The following is a 20,346-nucleotide window of genomic DNA, read 5'->3' as shown; positions in this document are numbered from 1 at the left end:
GTTTTATGTATTTCTCATTTTGTATATGAAATATATTTTCCTGTTAGATTAATTCATTTATGAGATGTCTTTTAAAAAAATTTCTAGGGATGCTTTTCACCTTAAAGACTTGCATATGATATTAATAGAGTTTTGTTGTCTTTTTTTTCTGGCCAGTAGTTATATTGTAAAATTTCTTTACTTTTACTTTCAATACTTTTCAGCATTTCTATATCTTATATTTAAGTTATATTACTTATAAACAGTTAAATCCAGCCTCATAATCTCTGTCTTTTAAATGGCCTATTGATGCTATTTGGTGTTTTTTTTTTTGAAACGGAGTTTTGCACTGCTGCCCAGGCTGGAGTGCACTGGTGCGATCTTGGCTCACTGCAACCCCCGCTTCCTGGGTTCAAGCGATTCTCCTACCTCAGCTTCCTGAGTAGCTGGGATTACAGGCATGTGCCACCACACCCGGCTAATGTTGTATTTTTAGTGGAGACGAGGTTTCACCATGTTGGTCAGGCTGGTCTTAAACTCCTGACCTCAGATGATTCGCCCGCCTTGGCCTCCCAAAGTGCTGGGATTACAGGCATGAGCCACCGCGCCCGGCCTCTGTTTGCTTTTAATATACCTAGCCAGGGGAACTGAGACACACAACACCTGGAAAATCGGGTGACTCTAACCCCAATATTGTGCTGCAAGCAAACGGGCACACCAGGAGAATATATCCCACACCTGGCCAGGAGGGTCCCACGCCCACAGAGCCTCCCTCACTGCTAACACAGCAGTCTGCAATCTAACTACAAGACAGCAGTGAGGCTGGGGGAGGGGCGCCCGCCATTGCTGAGGCTTAAGTAGGTAAACAAAGCCGCTGGGAAGCTCGAACTGGGTGGAGCTCACAGCAGCTCAAGGAAACCTGCCTGTCTCTGTAGACTCCACCTCTGGGGACAGCCCACAGCTGAGGTCCAATAGGGGAAGCAGCGGGGGCCGGTGCAGAGGCGAACGACTCTGTCTGACAGCTTTGGGGAGAGCCGTGGATCTCCCAACGCGGAGGTTGAGATCCGAGAACGGACAGACTGCCTGCTCAGGTGGGTCCCTGACCCCTGAGTAGTCTAGCTGGGAGACATCCCCAACTAGGGGCAGTCTGACACCCCACACCTCACAGGGTGGAGTCATCCCTGAGAGGAAACTTCCAAAGGAAGAATCAGACAGGTACACTCGCTGTTCAGCAATATTCTATCTTCGGCAACTCTGCTGCTGATACCCAGGCAAACAGGGTCTGGAGTGGACCTCAGGCAATCTCCAACAGACCAACAGACAGTCCTTCTGACTGTCAGACGGAAAACTATCAAACAGGAAGGACACCTATACCAAAACCCCATCAGTACGTCACCATCATCAAAGACCAGAGACAGATAAAACCACAAAGATGGGGAAGAAGCAGGGCAGAAAAGCTGGAAATTCAAAAATAAGAGCGCATCTCCCCCTGCAAAGGAGCGCAGCCCATCGCCAGCAACGGATCAAAGCTGGTCAGAGAATGACTTTGATGAGATGAGAGAAGAAGGCTTCAGCCCATCAAACTTCTCAGAGCTAAAGGAGGAATTACGTACCCAGCACAAAGAAACTAAAAATCTTGAAAAAAGAGTGGAAGAATTGACAGCTAGACTAATTAATGCAGAGAAGATCATAAACGAAATGACAGAGATGAAAACCATGACACGAGAAATACGTGACAAATGCACAAGCTTCAGTAACCGACTCGATCAACTGGAAGAAAGAGTATCAGCGATTGAGGATCAAATGAATGAAATGAAGCGTGAAGAGAAACCAAAAGAAAAAAGAAGAAAAAGAAATGAACAAAGCCTGCAAGAAGTATGGGATTATGTAAAAAGACCAAATCTACATCTGATTGGGGTGCCTGAAAGTGAGGGGGAAAATGGAACCAAGTTGGAAAAAACTCTTCAGGATATCATCCAGGAGAACTTCCCCAACCTAGTAGGGCAGGCCAACATTCAAATTCAGGAAATACAGAGAACGCCACAAAGATACTCCTCCAGAAGAGCAACTCCAAGACACATAATTGCCAGATTCACCAAAGTTGAAATGAAGGAAAAAATCTTAAGGGCAGCCAGAGAGAAAGGTCGGGTTACCCACAAAGGGAAGCCCATCAGACTAACAGCAGATCTCTCAGCAGAAACTCTACAAGCCAGAAGAGAGTGGGGGCCAATATTCAACGTTCTTAAAGAAAAGAATTTTCAACCCAGAATTTCATATCCAGCCAAACTAAGTTTCATCAGTGAAGGAGAAATAAAATCCTTTACAGATAAGCAAATGCTTAGAGATTTTGTCACCACCAGGCCTGCCTTACAAGAGACCCTGAAGGAAGCCCTAAACATGGAAAGGAACAACCGGTACCAGCCATTGCAAAAACATGCCAAAATGTAAAGACCATCGAGGCTAGGAAGAAACTGCATCAACTAACGAGCAAAATAACCAGTTAATATCATAATGACAGGATCAAGTTCACACATAACAATATTAACCTTAAATGTAAATGGACTAAATGCTCCAATTAAAAGACACAGACTGGTAAACTGGATAAAGAGTCAAGACCCATCAGTCTGCTGTATTCAGGAGACCCATCTCACATGCAGAGACATACATAGGCTCAAAATAAAGGGATGGAGGAAGATCTACCAAGCAAATGGAGAACAAAAAAAAGCAGGGGTTGCAATCCTAGTCTCTGATAAAACAGACTTTAAACCATCAAAGATCAAAAGAGACAAAGAAGGCCATTACATAATGGTAAAAGGATCAATTCAACAGGAAGAGCTAACTCTCCTAAATATATATGCACCCAATACAGGAGCACCCAGATTCATAAAACAAGTCCTTAGAGACCTACAAAGAGACTTAGACTCCCATACAATAATAATGGGAGACTTCAACACTCCACTGTCAACATTAGATCAACGAGACAGAAAGTTAACAAGGATATCCAGGAATTGAACTCATCTCTGCACCAAGCAGACCTAATAGACATCTATAGAACTCTTCACCCCAAATCAACAGAATATACATTCTTCTCAGCACCACATCGCACTTATTCCAAAATTGACCACATAATTGGAAGTAAAGCACTCCTCAGCAAATGTAAAAGAACAGAAATTATAACAAACTGTCTCTCAGACCACAGTGCAATCAAACTAGAACTCAGGACTAAGAAACTCAATCAAAACCGCTCAACTACATGGAAACTGAACAACCTGCTCCTGAATGACTACTGGGTACATAACGAAATGAAAGCAGAAATAAAGATGTTCTTTGAAACCAATGAGAACAAAGATACAACATACCAGAATCTCTGGGACACATTTAAAGCAGTGTGTAGAGGGAAATTTATAGCACTAAATGCCCACAAGAGAAAGCAGGAGAGATCTAAAATTGACACTCTAACATCACAATTAAAAGAACTAGAGAGGCAAGAGCAAACACATTCAAAAGCTAGCAGAAGGCAAGAAATAACTAAGATCAGAGCAGAACTGAAGGAGACAGAGACACAAAAAACCCTCCAAAAAATCAATGAATCCAGGAGTTGGTTTTTTGAAAAGATCAACAAAATTGACAGACCACTAGCTAGACTAATAAAGAAGAAAAGAGAGAGGAATCAAATAGACGCAATAAAAAATGATAAAGGGGATATCACCACCGACCCCACAGAAATACAAACAACCATCAGAGAATACTATAAATGCCTCTACGCAAATCAACTAGAAAATCTAGAAGAAATGGATAATTTCCTGGACACTTACACTCTCCCAAGACTAAACCAGGAAGAAGTTGAATCCCTGAATAGACCAATAGCAGGCTCTGAAATTGAGGCAACAATTAATAGCCTACCCACCAAAAAAAGTCCAGGACCAGATGGATTCACAGCTGAATTCTACCAGAGGTACAAGGAGGAGCTGGTACCATTCCTTCTGAAACTATTCCAATCAATAGAAAAAGAGGGAATCCTCCCTAACTCTTTTTATGAGGCCAACATCATCCTGATACCAAAGCCTGGCAGAGACACAACAAAAAAAGAGAATTTTAGACCAATATCCCTGATGAACATCGATGCAAAAATCCTCAATAAAATACTGGCAAACCGGATTCAGCAGCACATCAAAAAGCTTATCCACCATGATCAAGTGGGCTTCATCCCTGGGATGCAAGGCTGGTTCAACATTCGCAAATCAATAAACGTAATCCAGCATATAAACAGAACCAAAGACAAGAACCACATGATTATCTCAATAGATGCAGAAAAGGCTTTTGACAAAATTCAACAGCCCTTATGCTAAAAACGCTCAATAAATTCGGTATTGATGGAACGTACCTCAAAATAATAAGAGCTATTTATGACAAACCCACAGCTAATATCATACTGAATGGGCAAAAACTGGAAAAATTCCCTTGAAAACTGGCACAAGACAGGGATGCCCTCTCTCACCACTCCTATTCAACATAGTGTTGGAAGTTCTGGCTAGGGCAATCAGGCAAGAGAAAGAAATCAAGGGTATCCAGTTAGGAAAAGAAGAAGTCAAATTGTCCCTGTTTGCAGATGACATGATTGTATATTTAGAAAACCCCATTGTCTCAGCCCAAAATCTCCTGAAGCTGATAAGCAACTTCAGCAAAGTCTCAGGATACAAAATTAATGTGCAAAAATCACAAGCATTCTTATACACCAGTAACAGACAAGCAGAGAGCCAAATCAGGAATCAACTTCCATTCACAATTGCTTCAAAGAGAATAAAATACCTAGGAATCCAGCTTACAAGGGATGTCAAGGACCTCTTCAAGGAGTACTACAAACCACTGCTCAGTGAAATCAAAGAGGACACAAACAAATGGAAGAACATACCATGCTCATGGATAGGAAGAATCAATATCGTGAAAATGACCATACTGCCCAAGGTGATTTATAGATTCAATGCCATCCCCATCAAGCTACCAATGACTTTCTTCACAGAATTGGAAAAAACTGCTTTAAAGTTCATATGGAACCAAAAAAGAGCCCGCATTGCCAAGACAATCCTAGGTCAAAAGGACAAAGGTGGAGGCATCACGCTACCTGACTTCAAACTATACTACAAGGCTACAGTAACCAAAACAGCATGGTACTGGTACCACAACAGAGAAATAGACCAGTGGAACAGAACAGAGTCCTCAGAAATAATACCACACATCTACAGCCATCTGATCTTTGACAAACCTGAGAGAAACAAGAAATGGGGAAAGGATTCCCTATTTAATAAATGGTGCTGGGAAAATTGGCTAGCCATAAGTAGAAAGCTGAAACTGGATCCTTTCCTACCCCTTATACGAAAATTAATTCAAGATGGATTAGAGACTTAAATGTTAGACCTAATACCATAAAAACCCTAGAAGAAAATCTAGGTAGTACCATTCAGGACATAGGCATGGGCAAGGACTTCATGTCTAAAACACCAAAAGCAACGGCAGCAAAAGCCAAAATTGACACATGGGATCTAATTAAACTAAAGAGCTTTTGCACAGCAAAAGAAACTACCATCAGAGTGAACAGGCAACCTACAGAATGGGAGAAAATTTTTGCAACCTACTCATCTGACAAAGGGCTAATATCCAGAATTTACAAAGAACTCAAACAAATATACAAGAAAAAAACAAACAACCCCATCAAAAAGTGGGGAAAGGATATGAACAGACATTTCTCAAAAGAAGACATCCATACAGCCAACAGACACATGAAAAAATGCTCGTCATCACTCGCCATCAGAGAAATGCAAATCAAAACCACAATGAGATACCATCTCACACCAGTTAGAATGGCAATCATTAAGAAGTCAGGAAACAATAGATGTTGGAGAGGATGTGGAGAAATAGGAACACTTTTACACTGTTGGTGGGATTGTAAACTAGTTCAACCATTATGGAAAACAGTATGGCGATTCCTCAAGGATCTAGAACTAGATGTACCATATGACCCAGCCATCCCACTACTGGGTATATACCCAGAGGATTATAAATACTCTACTACAAAGACACATGCACACGTATGTTTATTGCGGCACTATTCACAATAGCAAAGACTTGGAATCAACCCAAATGTCCATCTGTGACAGACTGGATTAAGAAAATGTGGCACATATACACCATGGAATACTATGCAGCCATAAAAAAGGATGAGTTTGTGTCCTTTGTAGGGACATGGATGCAGCTGGAAACCATCATTCTTAGCAAACTATCACAAGAAGAGAAAACCAAACACCGCATGTTCTCACTCATAGGTGGGAACTGAACAATGAGATCACTTGGACTCGGGAAGGGGAACATCACACACTGGGGCCTATCAGGGGGAGGGGGGAGGAGGGAGGGATTGCATTGGGGAGTTATACATGATATAAACGTTATGCACATGTACCCTAGAACTTAAAGTATAATAAAAAAAAAAAAAATATGAGATTTTAAAAAATTGGATGTGTATTTTCAACTCCGGTTTAAGTGTATATCTGATGCCCGATGAAAACAAATTGTCATCCTTAACTTTGAGATATTTAAGTTAAAGAAGAACAATGGCACTTAGATATTTTTGGACTCAAGGTTGTAGGAATAAGATTAAGTTAATTCAACACAGCAGAGATAGTCGGAATGAATCCAAACTTTGATAAGTACTTTTACTTGAAACTAGAAAAATGGACTGCTTCACAGTGTCCTTGGCCTTGTTGCAATATGGCAGCTGTCTGCTATTAACAGAAAAAGGTCTGGGCCTCACTTTTTTCTTTTTGGGTGCTTGCATTGATAAATCAAAAATACCCCAATAGTGTCTTCTTCCGTAAGATGTTATTCAGATGGTAGTTATGGTAACCATGGGAGCTCGGAGATCTCACAGTGCCTATTCCTCAGCCTCCCATCGGGAATTGTACAGTGCAGCTCTGTAGGGGAGTTACATTTAATGAAACTAATGGTTAAAAACAATTAGTTGAGCACTTCTCAGGCACTGTGCAAAGTGCTTAACACAGGTTATTATATCAGTGAATTCTCCCAAACTCTTGTGATAGCCCTGATTTATAGACAAGAAAGGATAGTGAATCTAAGGTACCCAAGCAAGTAAATTGCTGAGCTCATCCAGAGCTTGAGCTTGTACTCACCATGCCTAGGTAACATTACCGGGCTTGGTGAAAAGAAGAGCTCAGCAAACGGAAGCTCTAATTCTAATCACAGAAAAATTAGGAGTAATAGTTTTACCACCAAACAGGAATGGAGAACTGATTGGGCTGTTGGAATATATTTTTTACAGTAGTGCCAGACGTCGCTCATAGCCATGTGTGCATTCTTTGTCGTCTTTCACTGTGGGCTGAACACTGCAGCTGCTGGGAAGGAAGGTGCATGATGCTGTTATTACAGTCTTCACTTCATTTTTCCTGTAATTATGTTAGTTGAAACCAGGAGTTAGAGAAATTCTTATATCTCTGATTGACATCTATACATGATCTCAGCTTTCATTAAAACAAGTTTTGTGAGTGGTTTGACGAGTATTTACGGACTGACTTCATATCATGACTAGTTTCAAAGATCTGCAAAAGGAATCGGCTCAATACAGTCACTAGTGCCAGTTGTACCATTGCACGGAAACATATTTTTTATAAATGAAAAAAACTTTGAAGCTGAGTGTATTAATTTGCATGGGCTGCAGAAACAAAGGACCGGAAACTGGGTGGCTTAAACAACAGAAATGGATTGTCTCACAGTTCGGGAGGCTGGAGTCGGAGGTGAAGGTGTTTGCAGAGTTGCTTCCCTCTGGGGGCTTTGAGAGAATCTGTTCCATGCCTCTCCTCTGGCTTCTGGTGGTTTGTGGCAATCCATGGCACTCCCTGGCTTATGGAAACATCACCATGATCTCTGTCTTCGTCTTCACAGGGTGTTCTTTCTGTGTGTTTGTGTGTCTGTCTCCAAATTTTCCCTTTTAATAAGGACACTAAGCATAATGGGTAAGTAAGCCTAACCTAACGACTTAATGACGTTTGTAAAGATTCTCTCTACAAGTAAGGTCACATTCTGAAGTACTAGGGGGTTAGGACTTCAACCTATGAATTTGGGCAGGGTGGAGAGGGGAGCAGTTCAACCCTTAACACTGGGCATGGGCAACTGTATGTCACACACACCCTTTCCCTGGTGGCTCTCCCCTCCCAACTGCACTAGCTGAGGTGTTATAGATAGAACGTCCAATTCACTGAATAAGTTCTATTTAGTAGGGTGCAGCTCCTGTCCAGAATAATACCAAAATAATAAAACTCTACAGTGATTCAGAATTGAAGCTTGTCCCTTCTGCCAGCCCAGGCCTGCTTCAGGCTTAGAAGCCTACAGTGGGAAAGTTAATGTTGTTGGCTTCCTTCCTTGTTCCTCCTCTTCTCCTCACTTCTGCTGTTTGCCACCCTTATGGAATCAGGCCTAGAGAGGATTAAGGGACAAAAGCTATTTGGTTGATGGCTGGGCTGTTTTCATTTGGCACAGGTGCCCTCTGGATGGCAGATGTGTGGTTCCCATTGGTAGGTTCCTGGGAGATCCTCCTGCTAAGCCTCCCCCTTCAGCTCTCTTGATGCAGTGGGCCTCTCCTCCAGTTGGCCCATGCTTTTGGTGCTCCACCCCCTACTGGTGACCTCCCCCTCTCTAGGCTGTACTCTCTTGGGAAGCTATCTTTTTTTTTTTTTTGAGACGGAGTCTCATTCTGTGGCCCAGGCTGGAATGCAGTGGCACGATCTCAGCTCACTGCAAGCTCCGCCTCCCAGGTTCACGCCATTCTCCTGCCTCAGCCTCCCGAGTAGCTGGGACTACAGGCGCCCGCCACCACCTCCGGCTAATTTTTTGTATTTTTAGTAGAGACGGGGTTTCACCGTGTTAGCCAGGATGGTCTCGATCTGACCTTGTGATCCACCCGCCTCAGCCTCCCAAAGTGCTGGGATTACAGGTGTGAGCCACCACGCCCAGCCCCAGGAAGCTGTCTTTTTTCAGGCAATCCCATGTCATTTATCTTCCATGGAGTTTGATTTGGGAAACAAGAACCTTTGCTGTTAGTGGAGGTGTAGTCTACTCCTAGTGCAGCCTTTTAAACTTAGCTGATGGGTAGATGGAGCTCAATCATAGTGTCTTACCTTTGTTCAGGCTTGAATCAAATCCTACTGTCTGTGTCTGAGTCCAGTAGATGCTTGTCCAGCTCTTCAGATAGTGCCCTGGAAGCCTTCCCAGGCTGGTGTGAGGTGGAGGATGGCATTGTCCTCTTTTCCCCCACCATAGACAGAGGAGGGAGTGGACACCCTGCACAGCGACACCCTCCAGCAACATATGCGCCTCAGGTTCTTCAACCTTAGCTTATCAGAGGCTGGAGAAGACTGAGTGGCTAAGATGGGCAGAGTTAGATAAAGCTCCACCCCTTGCAAGTCCCGCATGGATGGTCCGTTCTACATCTCTGTGCAAGTGTTAACTGTGCCACTCCTAGAGGTGCCAGTCAGCATTTCAACAGTTAAGGGAGAGGGAAGAAGACCAGAGTTGGGATGGTATCATTTGCAGAGGAAAAACAAGGGACTGTTTACTTACTACAGACGACTGGGTCATCTGATGCGAATTTCGAGAGCATCCTTGCATTTCATTTACACTTTTAAGCATCAGGAAACACAGTTTAATGCAAAATTTCCTTTGCCTGTTTTGTCAATTCATAGAAATTGACAAAATTTTTGTGTCTTTAGCACATTTGGATTTAGCACATAGCGGAGAACTAACCTATTATAGCTTCCCATTTTTGCCCATGTAACTTTGTGCAGTATCTCTGAAGAATGTTTTATTATACCAGAGGTCAGGGGGAAGGGAGTGTGTATGTGTGTATGTGTTGAATCCAAAAGCAGTATCATGTTCATTGTTTTATTCCACGGGATCATTCTGTTCTAAAGGTATGATATAAACGTTGGTTCTTTGCTGTATTTAATTTCATTGCAATAGAATCCGTTCAGCATTTTAAAATAAAAGGTGGGCCGGGCGCGGTGGCTCAAGCCTGTAATCCCAGCACTTTGGGAGGCCGAGACGGGCGGATCACGAGGTCAGGAGATCGAGACCATCCTGGCTAACACAGTGAAACCCCGTCTCTACTAAAAAATACAAAAAACTAGCCGGGCGAGGTGGCAGGCGCCTGTAGTCCCAGCTACTCGGGAGGCTGAGGCAGGAGAATGGCGTAAACCCGGGAGGCGGAGCTTGCAGTGAGCTGAGATCCGGCCACTGCACTCCAGCCTGGGCGACAGAGCCAGACTCTGTCTCAAAAAAATAAATAAATAAAATAAATAAATAAATAAAAGGTGATTATTTTAATGTTAAATTCTATTACTTATATCTTTATAGAACATTCAGACTTGAATAAGAAAAGATTAGTTCAAGTTCATTTGAACTTAGTGCATTTGTATTACCTACTTAGATAATTTTTATTTATTTGCCTATGTAGTATAAAAAGCATTAATTCCTTTGGCCTTATTAAGAAAATAAATCATACTCAGTAGAAGAGATCACAGAGACCCAAAGTTGAAGAAAGTAGTAGAAATGTCAGTAGTAAAACCTGATACACAGGTAAGCAGCACTATTAAAACCAATTTGTTTTGACAGTTAAGTCAAAAATAAATAATAGTGGGGGCTGGGCATAGTGGCTTAAACTGTAATCCCAGCACTTTGGGAGGCCAAGGTAGGCAGATCACCTGAGGTCGGAAGTTCAAGACCAGCCTGACCAACATGGCAAAACCCCGTCTCTACTAAAAATACAAAAATTAGCTGGGCGTGGTGGTGCATGTCTGTGACCCCAGCTACTAGGGAGGCTGAGGCAGGAGAATTGCTTGAACCTGGGAGGCAGAGGTTACAGTGAGCAGAGATCGCAGGCACCACACTCCAGCCTGGGCGACAGAGCAAGACTCTGTCTCAAAAATAGTAATAATCATAATAAATACATATGGGGCCAGGCGCAGTGGCTCACGCCTGTAGTACCAGCACTTTGAGAGGCTCAGGTGGGCGGATCACATGGTGAAGCCCTCTACTAAAAATACAAAAATTAGCCAGGCATGGTGGCACATGCCTGTAATCCCAGTTACTCAGTAGGCAGAGGCACAAGAATCGCTTGAACCCGGGAGGCGGAGATTGCAGTGAGCCAAGATCATGCCACTGCACCCCAGCCGGGTGACCCAGTGAGACTTCATCTCTAAGTAAGTAAATAAATAAATATCAATCTGTCTTTCAAGAATAAGGCCAAAATAGTTGTGACAGATAGGATAATATATGAAGTACCACTTTTGGTACTTGGCAGCAGTGGTGGGGCAAGGAACCCTAAGACATGGTTACTGCTGTCACCGAGGGAAAGGAGAAGGCAGGCCCAGTGGTTAATTCTTTGTACCTTAAGTATTTGGACATAAAGAATAAAATGGGAGTGTATAGGTGTCTTAGTACATTTTGTGTTGCTATAAAGGAATACCTGAGACTAGGTAATTGATACAGAAAATGTTTATTTAGTTCGAGGTTCTGCAGGCTGGGAAAGTTCTGCAAGCCCTGGTTTCTGGGGAGGTCTTTTATAAAGCTGTGCCACAACATAGCAGAGAAGGTCAAAGGGGAAGTGGATAACTGCAAAGATAGAAAACCCCAGGAGCATCCTGGCTTTATAACAACCCCCTTTCATGGGAGCTCATCCTTTCCACAGGAACTGATCCAATGTTGCCAGAACGAGAACTCTCTTACTACCACATGAAGGGCATCAAGCCATTTGTGAGGGATCTGCCCCCATGATCCAGACACCTCCCACTAGGCCCCACCTGCCAAGACTGCCACATTGGAGATAAAATTTCAATATGAATTTTGAGAGGGACAAACGAACCAAATCCAAACCATAGCAGTAGGCAACATAGGAAACCAATAAACCTGAAAATAAACTATGAGACAGGAAATGAATACAGAAATATATTACATCATATTAAACGGACAAAGACATATGAAAAGCTTTCATTCCCTAGACATTGTATCCTAATAGGTACCTACAGTTGTAAACGTTAGTGAAATTGTGGCATTAAAAAGAAGATGCAGTATGAAATAAAATTAATACAGAAAGGTTTGCTTCTGGTTATATGCCACATTGTATACAAAAAGAAGGAAACCTTTACTGGATGGAAACAAAAGTAATCGAAGTTTATTTTAAGGAGTATTGGCCGGGTGCCGTGGCTCACGCCTGTGATCCCAGCACTTGGGGAAGCCGAGGCGGGCAGATCACTTGAGGTCAGGCATTCAGGACCAGCCTGGCCAACATGGTGAAATCTCATCTCTACTAAAAATACAAAAATTAGCCGGCATAGTGGCAGACGCCTATAATCCTAGCTGCTCAGGAGGCCAAGGCAGGAGAATCACTTGGACCCGGGAAGCGGAGGTTGCAGTGAGCCGAGATCTTGCCACTGCACTTCAGCCTGACTGACAGTGAAACTCTATCTCAAAAAAAAAAAAAAAAGGCATTAACAACATCGTATTTGTTTTTGTTTACATCATACCCCCAAAAAAGAAAAACTCAGTTTCAGGTATGAGCGAAGGTACTGAGTTGTGTATTTTAAATCACTAATTTTTCTTTTCCTATCAAATTGCCTTTTGGATTTTTAAAGCTTTCACAGATAGTTTTAGAACTGTCCTTTCAGCTATGGGAAATCATTATTACCAGTATGACAGCTAGCCACATTCTGTGATGGTATTTCACTTCCTAATGCATAGTGGGAAGTTGGCTTTACTCTTACAAAGAATAATTCACTTGCACTTCTCATTCTACCAGGAGGGTTAGAAACATGCAGCTACTGAATTTATTGTCCTCAAAGCCCCTTAGAAGGTATAACAGAGAACCGGAAATTTAAAAACCATTTTTATATTCATTAGTTTATCCATCCATTCAACAGGTATTTGTTGAAAGCCTACTATGTGATATGAAGTATGTTGAGATGTTCAGACAGAGATGATTAAGACATGTCCCTGCACTGAGGGAACTCAGTCTTCTGGGGTTTTTTTCCTTCATATCTTCCCCCAAATTTCTAACTTTATATAAATTTAGACTTGGTTTCTGTTGAGTCTTTAACTAGTTTGAGACATTTTATTGCAGTATAGTGCAAAGTATTAATGGGCTAAGTATGTTAAATGCTGCTATATTTGTAAGATCTCTTGCTTTGTCTGTGACCATGAAAGTCTCAGAGAAATGGGATCTTATTCCCTAAATCATAGCTCTGGTTTTAATGTTTCTTGGTATTATTGCAGAGATTCTTCAACATGTGCCTTCCAACCATACAAACGAAACTTCCAACAGTACTGTGAAACCACCAACTTCAGTTGCCTCAGACTCCAGCAATATGACAGTCACCACCACGAAACCCACAGCAGCATCTAATACAACAACACCAGCGATGGTCTCAACAAATATGACTTCTACCACCTTAAAGTCTACACCCAAAACAACAAGTGCTTCACAGAACACATCTCAGATAACAACATCCACAATGACCGTAACCCACAATAGTTCAGTGACATCTGCTGCTTCATCAGTAACAAGTATGTATTAAAGCTGACCTGTTTTTCCTATGCTGCAAGTAAATGCCACATTTAAGTCATTATTCTGTCTTTCAAAAATAATATAGAAACTTCATATGCCTAGATTTTCCTTAATTCCTAATTAAATGTTCTTCACACAGAAAATCAGAGAGCTTTAATTACAATGTTTAAAAAAAAAAAAAGGCACCTAAAGCCCTTTTTAATTTTGTTTTGTTTTTTTCTAGTCACAACAACTATGCATTCTGAAGCAAAGAAAGGATCAAAATTTGATACTGGGAGCTTTGTTGGTGGTATTGTATTAACGCTGGGAGTTTTATCTATTCTTTACATTGGATGCAAAATGTATTACTCAAGAAGAGGCATTCGGTATAGAACCATGTAAGTTTTGAATGGCCAGGACTTTTTAAAAAAAATTGTTGTTGCACATCTTTAATTATGATAAAATATCAAGCCACTGTTCATCTCAGGGATGAATAATTGATAGATTTATGAGTTACATTCCCATTAACCCTCTTCGCCCAAAGTAACTATTTATGTACAAGCTTGTGATTATAATTATTTGCAAATGAAAATGGATGTATGTACTTACAAAAATGTATTTTACTAGTGTCAAACATACAAGAGACCAGAGTTAACCCACCCTGAAATTTTCACTTACTCATACCACTAATCATAAGAAATACCAGTTCTCAGCAGGCGGTTGACTTAGTATGTTTGTGTCTGTTGTGGTACTAAATAGCATCCTTGGTAAAACCATGGCTTTTGCTTTCCATGACAAAGACAAACAAAAGAAATTCCTCTGACACCCTCATTATCCCTGATAATTTAAATGAGTAGTTAGTATAAATAATATAATTTATCATTTTATCTATAGCAAAACTCTCTTTATAGATGTGCATTATCAACAAGACCTAATCAACAAACCATGTTTAACCTACATGTAGCTCTATAGGTCTTATGGTTTGAGGACATAGCCAAAATTTTGTTGCTCCAATAGTCCTTTTTGTTTGTTTTTTGAATCTTACATGTTGTCTTAGTTCACGCTGATACAACAAAGTATCATACAGCTGGGTGCCTTCAACAACAGACGTTTATGTCTCACACTTCTGGATGCTTGGAAGTCCAAGATTAGGGTGCCACCATGGTTGAGTTCTATAAGGGCCTTCTTCACATGGCAGAAAGAAGGCTAGCTAGTTCTCTGACCTCTAATTGTAAGGGTATTAATTCTGTTCATGAGGGCTCCACCCTCATGACCTAACTACCTCCCCAAGGCCCCACTTCAAAATATCATCACACTGGGATTAGGGTTTCAACATATTCATACTGGATGACACAAACATTCATTCCATTGCATATATGCAAGAGCTAATTCACTTTTTTGATTGTTAATGTATATAAATACCATAGAACAGATGACTGTTTTCCAAAATCTGCCTTGTGGGTTAACATTTGACATACATGTGTCCCACACACAGAGTTCCTATATCAAAAAGTTTGGGAAATGTTCAGTTGACTAAACTAAAACAGTTTACTGTAATACTTCCCTAAGCCTTTAAAATGTTGATATACATTATGATTTTCCAGGATGGAATACAGTATGAACTGTTTTCCCAAGTTTTTAACCAAAATACTTGTTAAATGATTAAATCCCTCCCCCTGCCCCTTTTCAAGGGGAGCTAATACTGTCTATCTCTTGGAGCTAGTATTGTGTGGAATATATTTTGGGAAATGTTGGACTAGGCCATTGGAGGGAATCTTCCAGTTTTGACACTACATATGATTCAGTACACATAAAAGCAAATCAAACTTACTGATACATTTGTAAGAAGTACTAAATAAGAACATGGAAGTTTCCTAAATTTTTATTTATTGCTATAAGCTCTTAAACATCTCATCATAGGCCGGGCGCGGTGGCTCAAGCCTGTAATCCCAGCACTTTGGGAGACCGAGACAGGTGGATCGCGAGGTCAGGAGACCAACCTAGCTAACACGGCAAAACCCCGTCTCTACTAAAAAATACAAAAAACTAGCCGGGCGAGTTGGCGGGCGCCTGTAGTCCCAGCTACTGGGGAGGCTGAGGCAGGAGAATGGCGTAAACCCGGGAGGCGGAGCTTGCAGTGAGCTGAGATCCGGCCACTGCACTCCAGCCTGGGTGACAGAGCGAGACTCCGTCTCATCATAAATGAAAATTGGATCTAACAGTTACATTACTAATACTTAAACAAAAATGATAATTTAAGAACAGATTTTTTTTTTTTTTTTTGAGATGTAGTTTCCCTCTTGTCACCCAGGCTGTGGAGTGCAATGGCATGATCTCATCTCACTGCACCCTCCACCTCCTGGGTTCAAGCTATTCTCCTGCCTCAGCCTCCCCAGTAGCTGGGATTATAGGTGCCTGCCACCATGCCCAGCTAATTTTTGTGTTTTTTGTAGAGATGGGGTTTCACCATGTTGGCCAGGCTGGTCTCGAACTCCTGACTTTAGGTGATCCTCCCACCTTGGTCTCCTAAAGTGCTAGGATTACAGGCGTGAGCCACCATGCCTGGCCTTAAGAACATATTTTTAAAAGTTATATTTAAATAAAGTTGCGGCCGGGCACGGTGGCTCAAGCCTGTAATCCCAGCACTTTGGGAGGCCGAGACGGGCGGATCACGAGGTCAGATCGAGACCATCCTGGCTAACATGGTGAAACCCCGTCTCTACTAAAAATACAAAAAAAAACCAGCCAGGCGAGGTGGTGGGCGCCTGTAATCCCAGCAACTCGGGAGGCTGAGGCAGGAGAATGGCGTAAACCCGGGAGGCGGAGCTTGCAGTGAGCTGAGATCTGGCCACTGCACTCCAGTCCGGGCGACAGAGCGAGACTCCGCCTCCAAAAATAAATAAATAAATAAATAAATAAATAAAGTTGCATTGCATGTATTTATCCTATCAAACTCACTTTAGCTTCCAGGATCAAATGAGATCAGACACATTCACAGTGGTGTGGCTGTAGGTTCAAACTCATTTTAAAAGAATATCAAGGTGATATTTTGTCAGATTAAAGGCATATTCAGAAACGTTCTTTTTTAAGGTCAATACATGAAAGAATACATAAAGGAAACTATGACTAAACAGAGTGCTTTGCAGTGGGCAGGTTTGGGCAAACCTACCTTAAAAGTCTGAGGAAGCTAAGAGGCCAAAGGAAAAGAGGCTGACATACCCAGTTTCTCAGAAACTTTTTTTTGGGAGGGGGACATGGTCTGGCTCTTTCACCCAGGTTGAGTGCAGTGGTGCGATCACGGGTCACTGCAACCTCAGCCTCCTGGGCTACTACAGGCATGCAGTGCCACACCAGGCTAATTTTTAAATTTTTTGTAGAGATGGTGGTCTCACTGTTTTGCCCAAGCTGGTCTCAAACTCCTGGGCTCAAGTGATCCTCTGTTCTGACCTCCTAGAGTGCTGGGATTATAAGCATGAGCCACTGTGCCCAGGTAGAAAGAAATATTTAATAGAGACTTACAAACAGAAGCTATGTCTGTGTCTGTGATCGCAGCAAGACAAGATGGGTGGATCCCCATGCCATAACCCCCGTATCTTTAACCACTACAGTATACTGGATACTTAAGGAACTTTACACAGAACAATGACAATTTTGATTGTGCAGCTTGAAATTGTTCTAATGTAACTTTACTAACAAATAGGAACATAACTAGTTTTGACAGAAATACAAAACAAAGTAATTGTAACTTTTAATATATTACAGAGATGAACATGATGCCATCATTTAAGGAAATCCATGGACCAAGGAAGGAAGACAGATTGATGCCTCCCTATCAATTAATTTTGGTTTATTAATAGTTTAAAACAATATTCTTTTTTTGAAAATAGTATAAACAGGCCATGCATATAATGTACAGTGTATTACGTAAATATGTAAAGATTCCTCAAGGTAACAAGGGTTTGGGTTTTGTAATAAACATCTGGAGCTTACAGACAGTGAATACAATGGTTTATATTCACTTTTAGCAAGCTCATAGTAAGACAAACAAGTCCTATCTCTTTTTTTTTATGGCCAGGGGTGGGAGGCATTGGTCACATATAACCAGTAATTGAAAGGTGTCATCACTGAAAGTGCCATCTGGGCATACAAATAAGGAGTTTGTCACAGCACTCAGGATTTTGGGTATCTTTTGGAGCTCACACAAAGAACTTCAGTGCTTTTCAGAGCTGGATATATCCTGATTACTGATGCCACACAGAAATTATACAATCAAGTAAACCAGATCTGAAGCATAATTTAAGAAAAACATCAACATTTTTTGTGCTTTAAACTGTAGTCGTTGGTCTAGAAACAAAATACTCCAAGAAAAAGAAAATTTTCAAATAAAACCCAAAATAATATCTGTGCTTAACCCTGTTAGGGATCCATTGGCGCATTAAAGAGCATATATTTTTATTAACTTCTTTTGAGCTTTCAATGTTGATGTAATTTTTGTTCTCTGTGTAATTTAGGTAAACTGCAGTGTTTAACATAATAATGTTTTAAAGACTTAGTTGTCAGTATTAAATAATCCTGGCAATATAGGAAAAAAAACACCTAGAAGTTAGATTATTTGCTACTGTGAGAATATTGTCACCACTGGAAGTTACTTTAGTTCATTTAATTTTAATCTTATATTTCATGAATATTTTAATAACTGTAGAGCTGCTTTCAATATCTAGAAATTTTTAATTGAGTGTAAACACACCTAACTTTAAGAAAAAGAACCCCTTGTATGATTTTCAAAAGAACATTTAGAATTCTATAGAGTCAAAACTGTAGCCTAATGCTGTGTTTATTAACCCAGGGATTGTGGGACTTCCCCCAGGCTACTAAACCTGCAGGATGAAAATGCTGTATTTTCTTTCATGCACTGTTGATATTACTCAGAGATTTGGGGAAATGACATTTTTTATACTAAAACACCAACATATTTCAGAATAAATTCTTAGAAAGTTTTGAGAGGAATTTTTAGCAGGACATTTCCTCCTTCCTCCCTCAGATCCCTCTTACTCCATGCTGAAGGAGAAGTACTTTCAGATGCATTATGTTAATGGACAGAAAAAGCACAGTATTTGTAGAGACACCGGTATTAGCCACAATGTATTTTGGAGTGTTTTCCGTTTCACAGTTTATATTCCAGCACTCAAAACTCAGGGTCAGGCTTTAAGAAAAGAGGTATGTAGTCACAGTAAATACTAAGATCGCATTTCTATCTCAGAGGGCCAAAGTAAATCACACCAGTTTCTGAAGGTCCTAAAAATAGCTCAGATGTCCTAATGAACATGCGCCTACATTTAACAGGAATACAATAAAACTATTGTGGTCAGCTTTTGTTTTGCAGAGAATGCTAGATATTAAGAATTTTGAAATGGATCATTTCTGCTTGCTGTGCATTATAACCAATAATCTGATGAACATAGAAAAAAATCATCCAAAATATGGATATGATAGGATGTATGTAACATATAGAGTATGGAGGAAATTGTCTAAAAAATACATTTAGATTAGTTGAAAGAGATGTGGGCTGATGGCTGAGTTATATGTTACTAACTTGGCCCTGACTGTTTATGCAAACCATTGCTTCATTTCTTTGCAAAATGTAGTTAAGATACACTTTATTCTAATGAAGGCCTTTTAAATTTGTCTACTGCATTCTTGGTATTTCACTACTTCAAGTCAGTCAGAACTTTGTGGACCGACCTGAAGTTTCTTTTTGAATACTTGTTTCTTTAGCCCTTTGAAGATAGAAAAACCACTTTTTAAGTACTAAGTCATTTGCCTTGAAAGTTTCCTCTGCATTGGATTTGAAGTAGTTTAGTTATGTCTTTTCTCTGTATATAAGTAGTATAATTTGTTACTTGCAAATACCAGTACTTTCAATGCAGGTTTTTTTTGTTGTTGTTATCTATAAAAATTGAGGGAAATGGTTATGCAAAAAAAAATTTTTGCTTTGGATCACATTTCCTAAGCATAAATTTACCTTCCTAATTACGTTTACTTAGGAAAATGCTCAATTTTTGCTTGCATTCCTTAAGAATGTATTTATTTGAATATCAGAACAATCCAGATGTATAAGTACTAGGCAGAAGCCAATTTTAAAATTTTCTTGAATAATCCATGAAAGGAATAATTCAAATACGGATAAACAGAGTTGGCAGTATATTATAGTGATACTTTTGTATTTTCAGGAAAAAAAGTTAAACTCTTCTTTTCTTTTTATTGTAATGACCAGCTTTTGGTATTTCATTGTTACCAAGATCTATTTTTAGAATAAAATTGTTCTCCTTCTAAAATTTTAGGTGTGTGATTTTGCTTTATTTCATTAAACTCAAGATAAACAGAAAACGCTCAAACGCAGAAGAAGGGCTCTGCAGAGGATACCACCTTCTTTTGCCACAAAGGTAACCAACAGCCATGGCCATAGCAAGCTAGTTTGCACTCCAGAGCCAAGATCTCTCTGCATGTCCACACTCTGAACACCAACTCAGCTGCCACTGAAAGCCCACACTCCAGGCCCTGACTCCAAGGTTGGGCTGTGCACACCTATACTGCAAATAGTAAAGCCACTGCCATAGTAAGAGAGTTTGCATCCTGGGCCCCAGTGCCAAGGTTTCTCTATCTGTTTACACCCTGGAGACCAGCTTAGTCATCATAGAGGGCCAGGACTTGCCCCAACCCTAAAGCCACTGTAGCTGTGTGCACACTTGTGCTTTTGTCCCTGCCTG

At 40.8% G+C, this 20,346-nt stretch overlaps 1 protein-coding gene across 1 annotated transcript in view; it reads left to right on the top strand.

Annotated features, from left to right (window-relative positions):
* The window catches only part of TMEM123 (transmembrane protein 123), a 62,622-nt gene extending 42,708 nt beyond the window's left edge, over positions 1–19,914 (top strand). The window contains exons 3-5 of the mRNA XM_033204582.1: positions 13,309–13,599; positions 13,824–13,977; positions 17,342–19,914. Coding sequence (XP_033060473.1) covers positions 13,309–13,599; positions 13,824–13,977; positions 17,342–17,366 — 470 coding nt within the window. The 3' untranslated portion in view covers positions 17,367–19,914. The remainder of the gene's footprint in view (positions 1–13,308; positions 13,600–13,823; positions 13,978–17,341) is intronic.
* Positions 19,915–20,346: the final 432 nt, after the last annotated feature.

This window comes from Trachypithecus francoisi, unplaced genomic scaffold (genome assembly GCF_009764315.1).
Source record: "Trachypithecus francoisi isolate TF-2019V2 unplaced genomic scaffold, Tfra_2.0 Lachesis_group8, whole genome shotgun sequence".
Taxonomy (NCBI): Eukaryota; Metazoa; Chordata; class Mammalia; order Primates; family Cercopithecidae; genus Trachypithecus; species Trachypithecus francoisi.
This window is presented reverse-complemented; position numbering and strand designations above follow the sequence as displayed.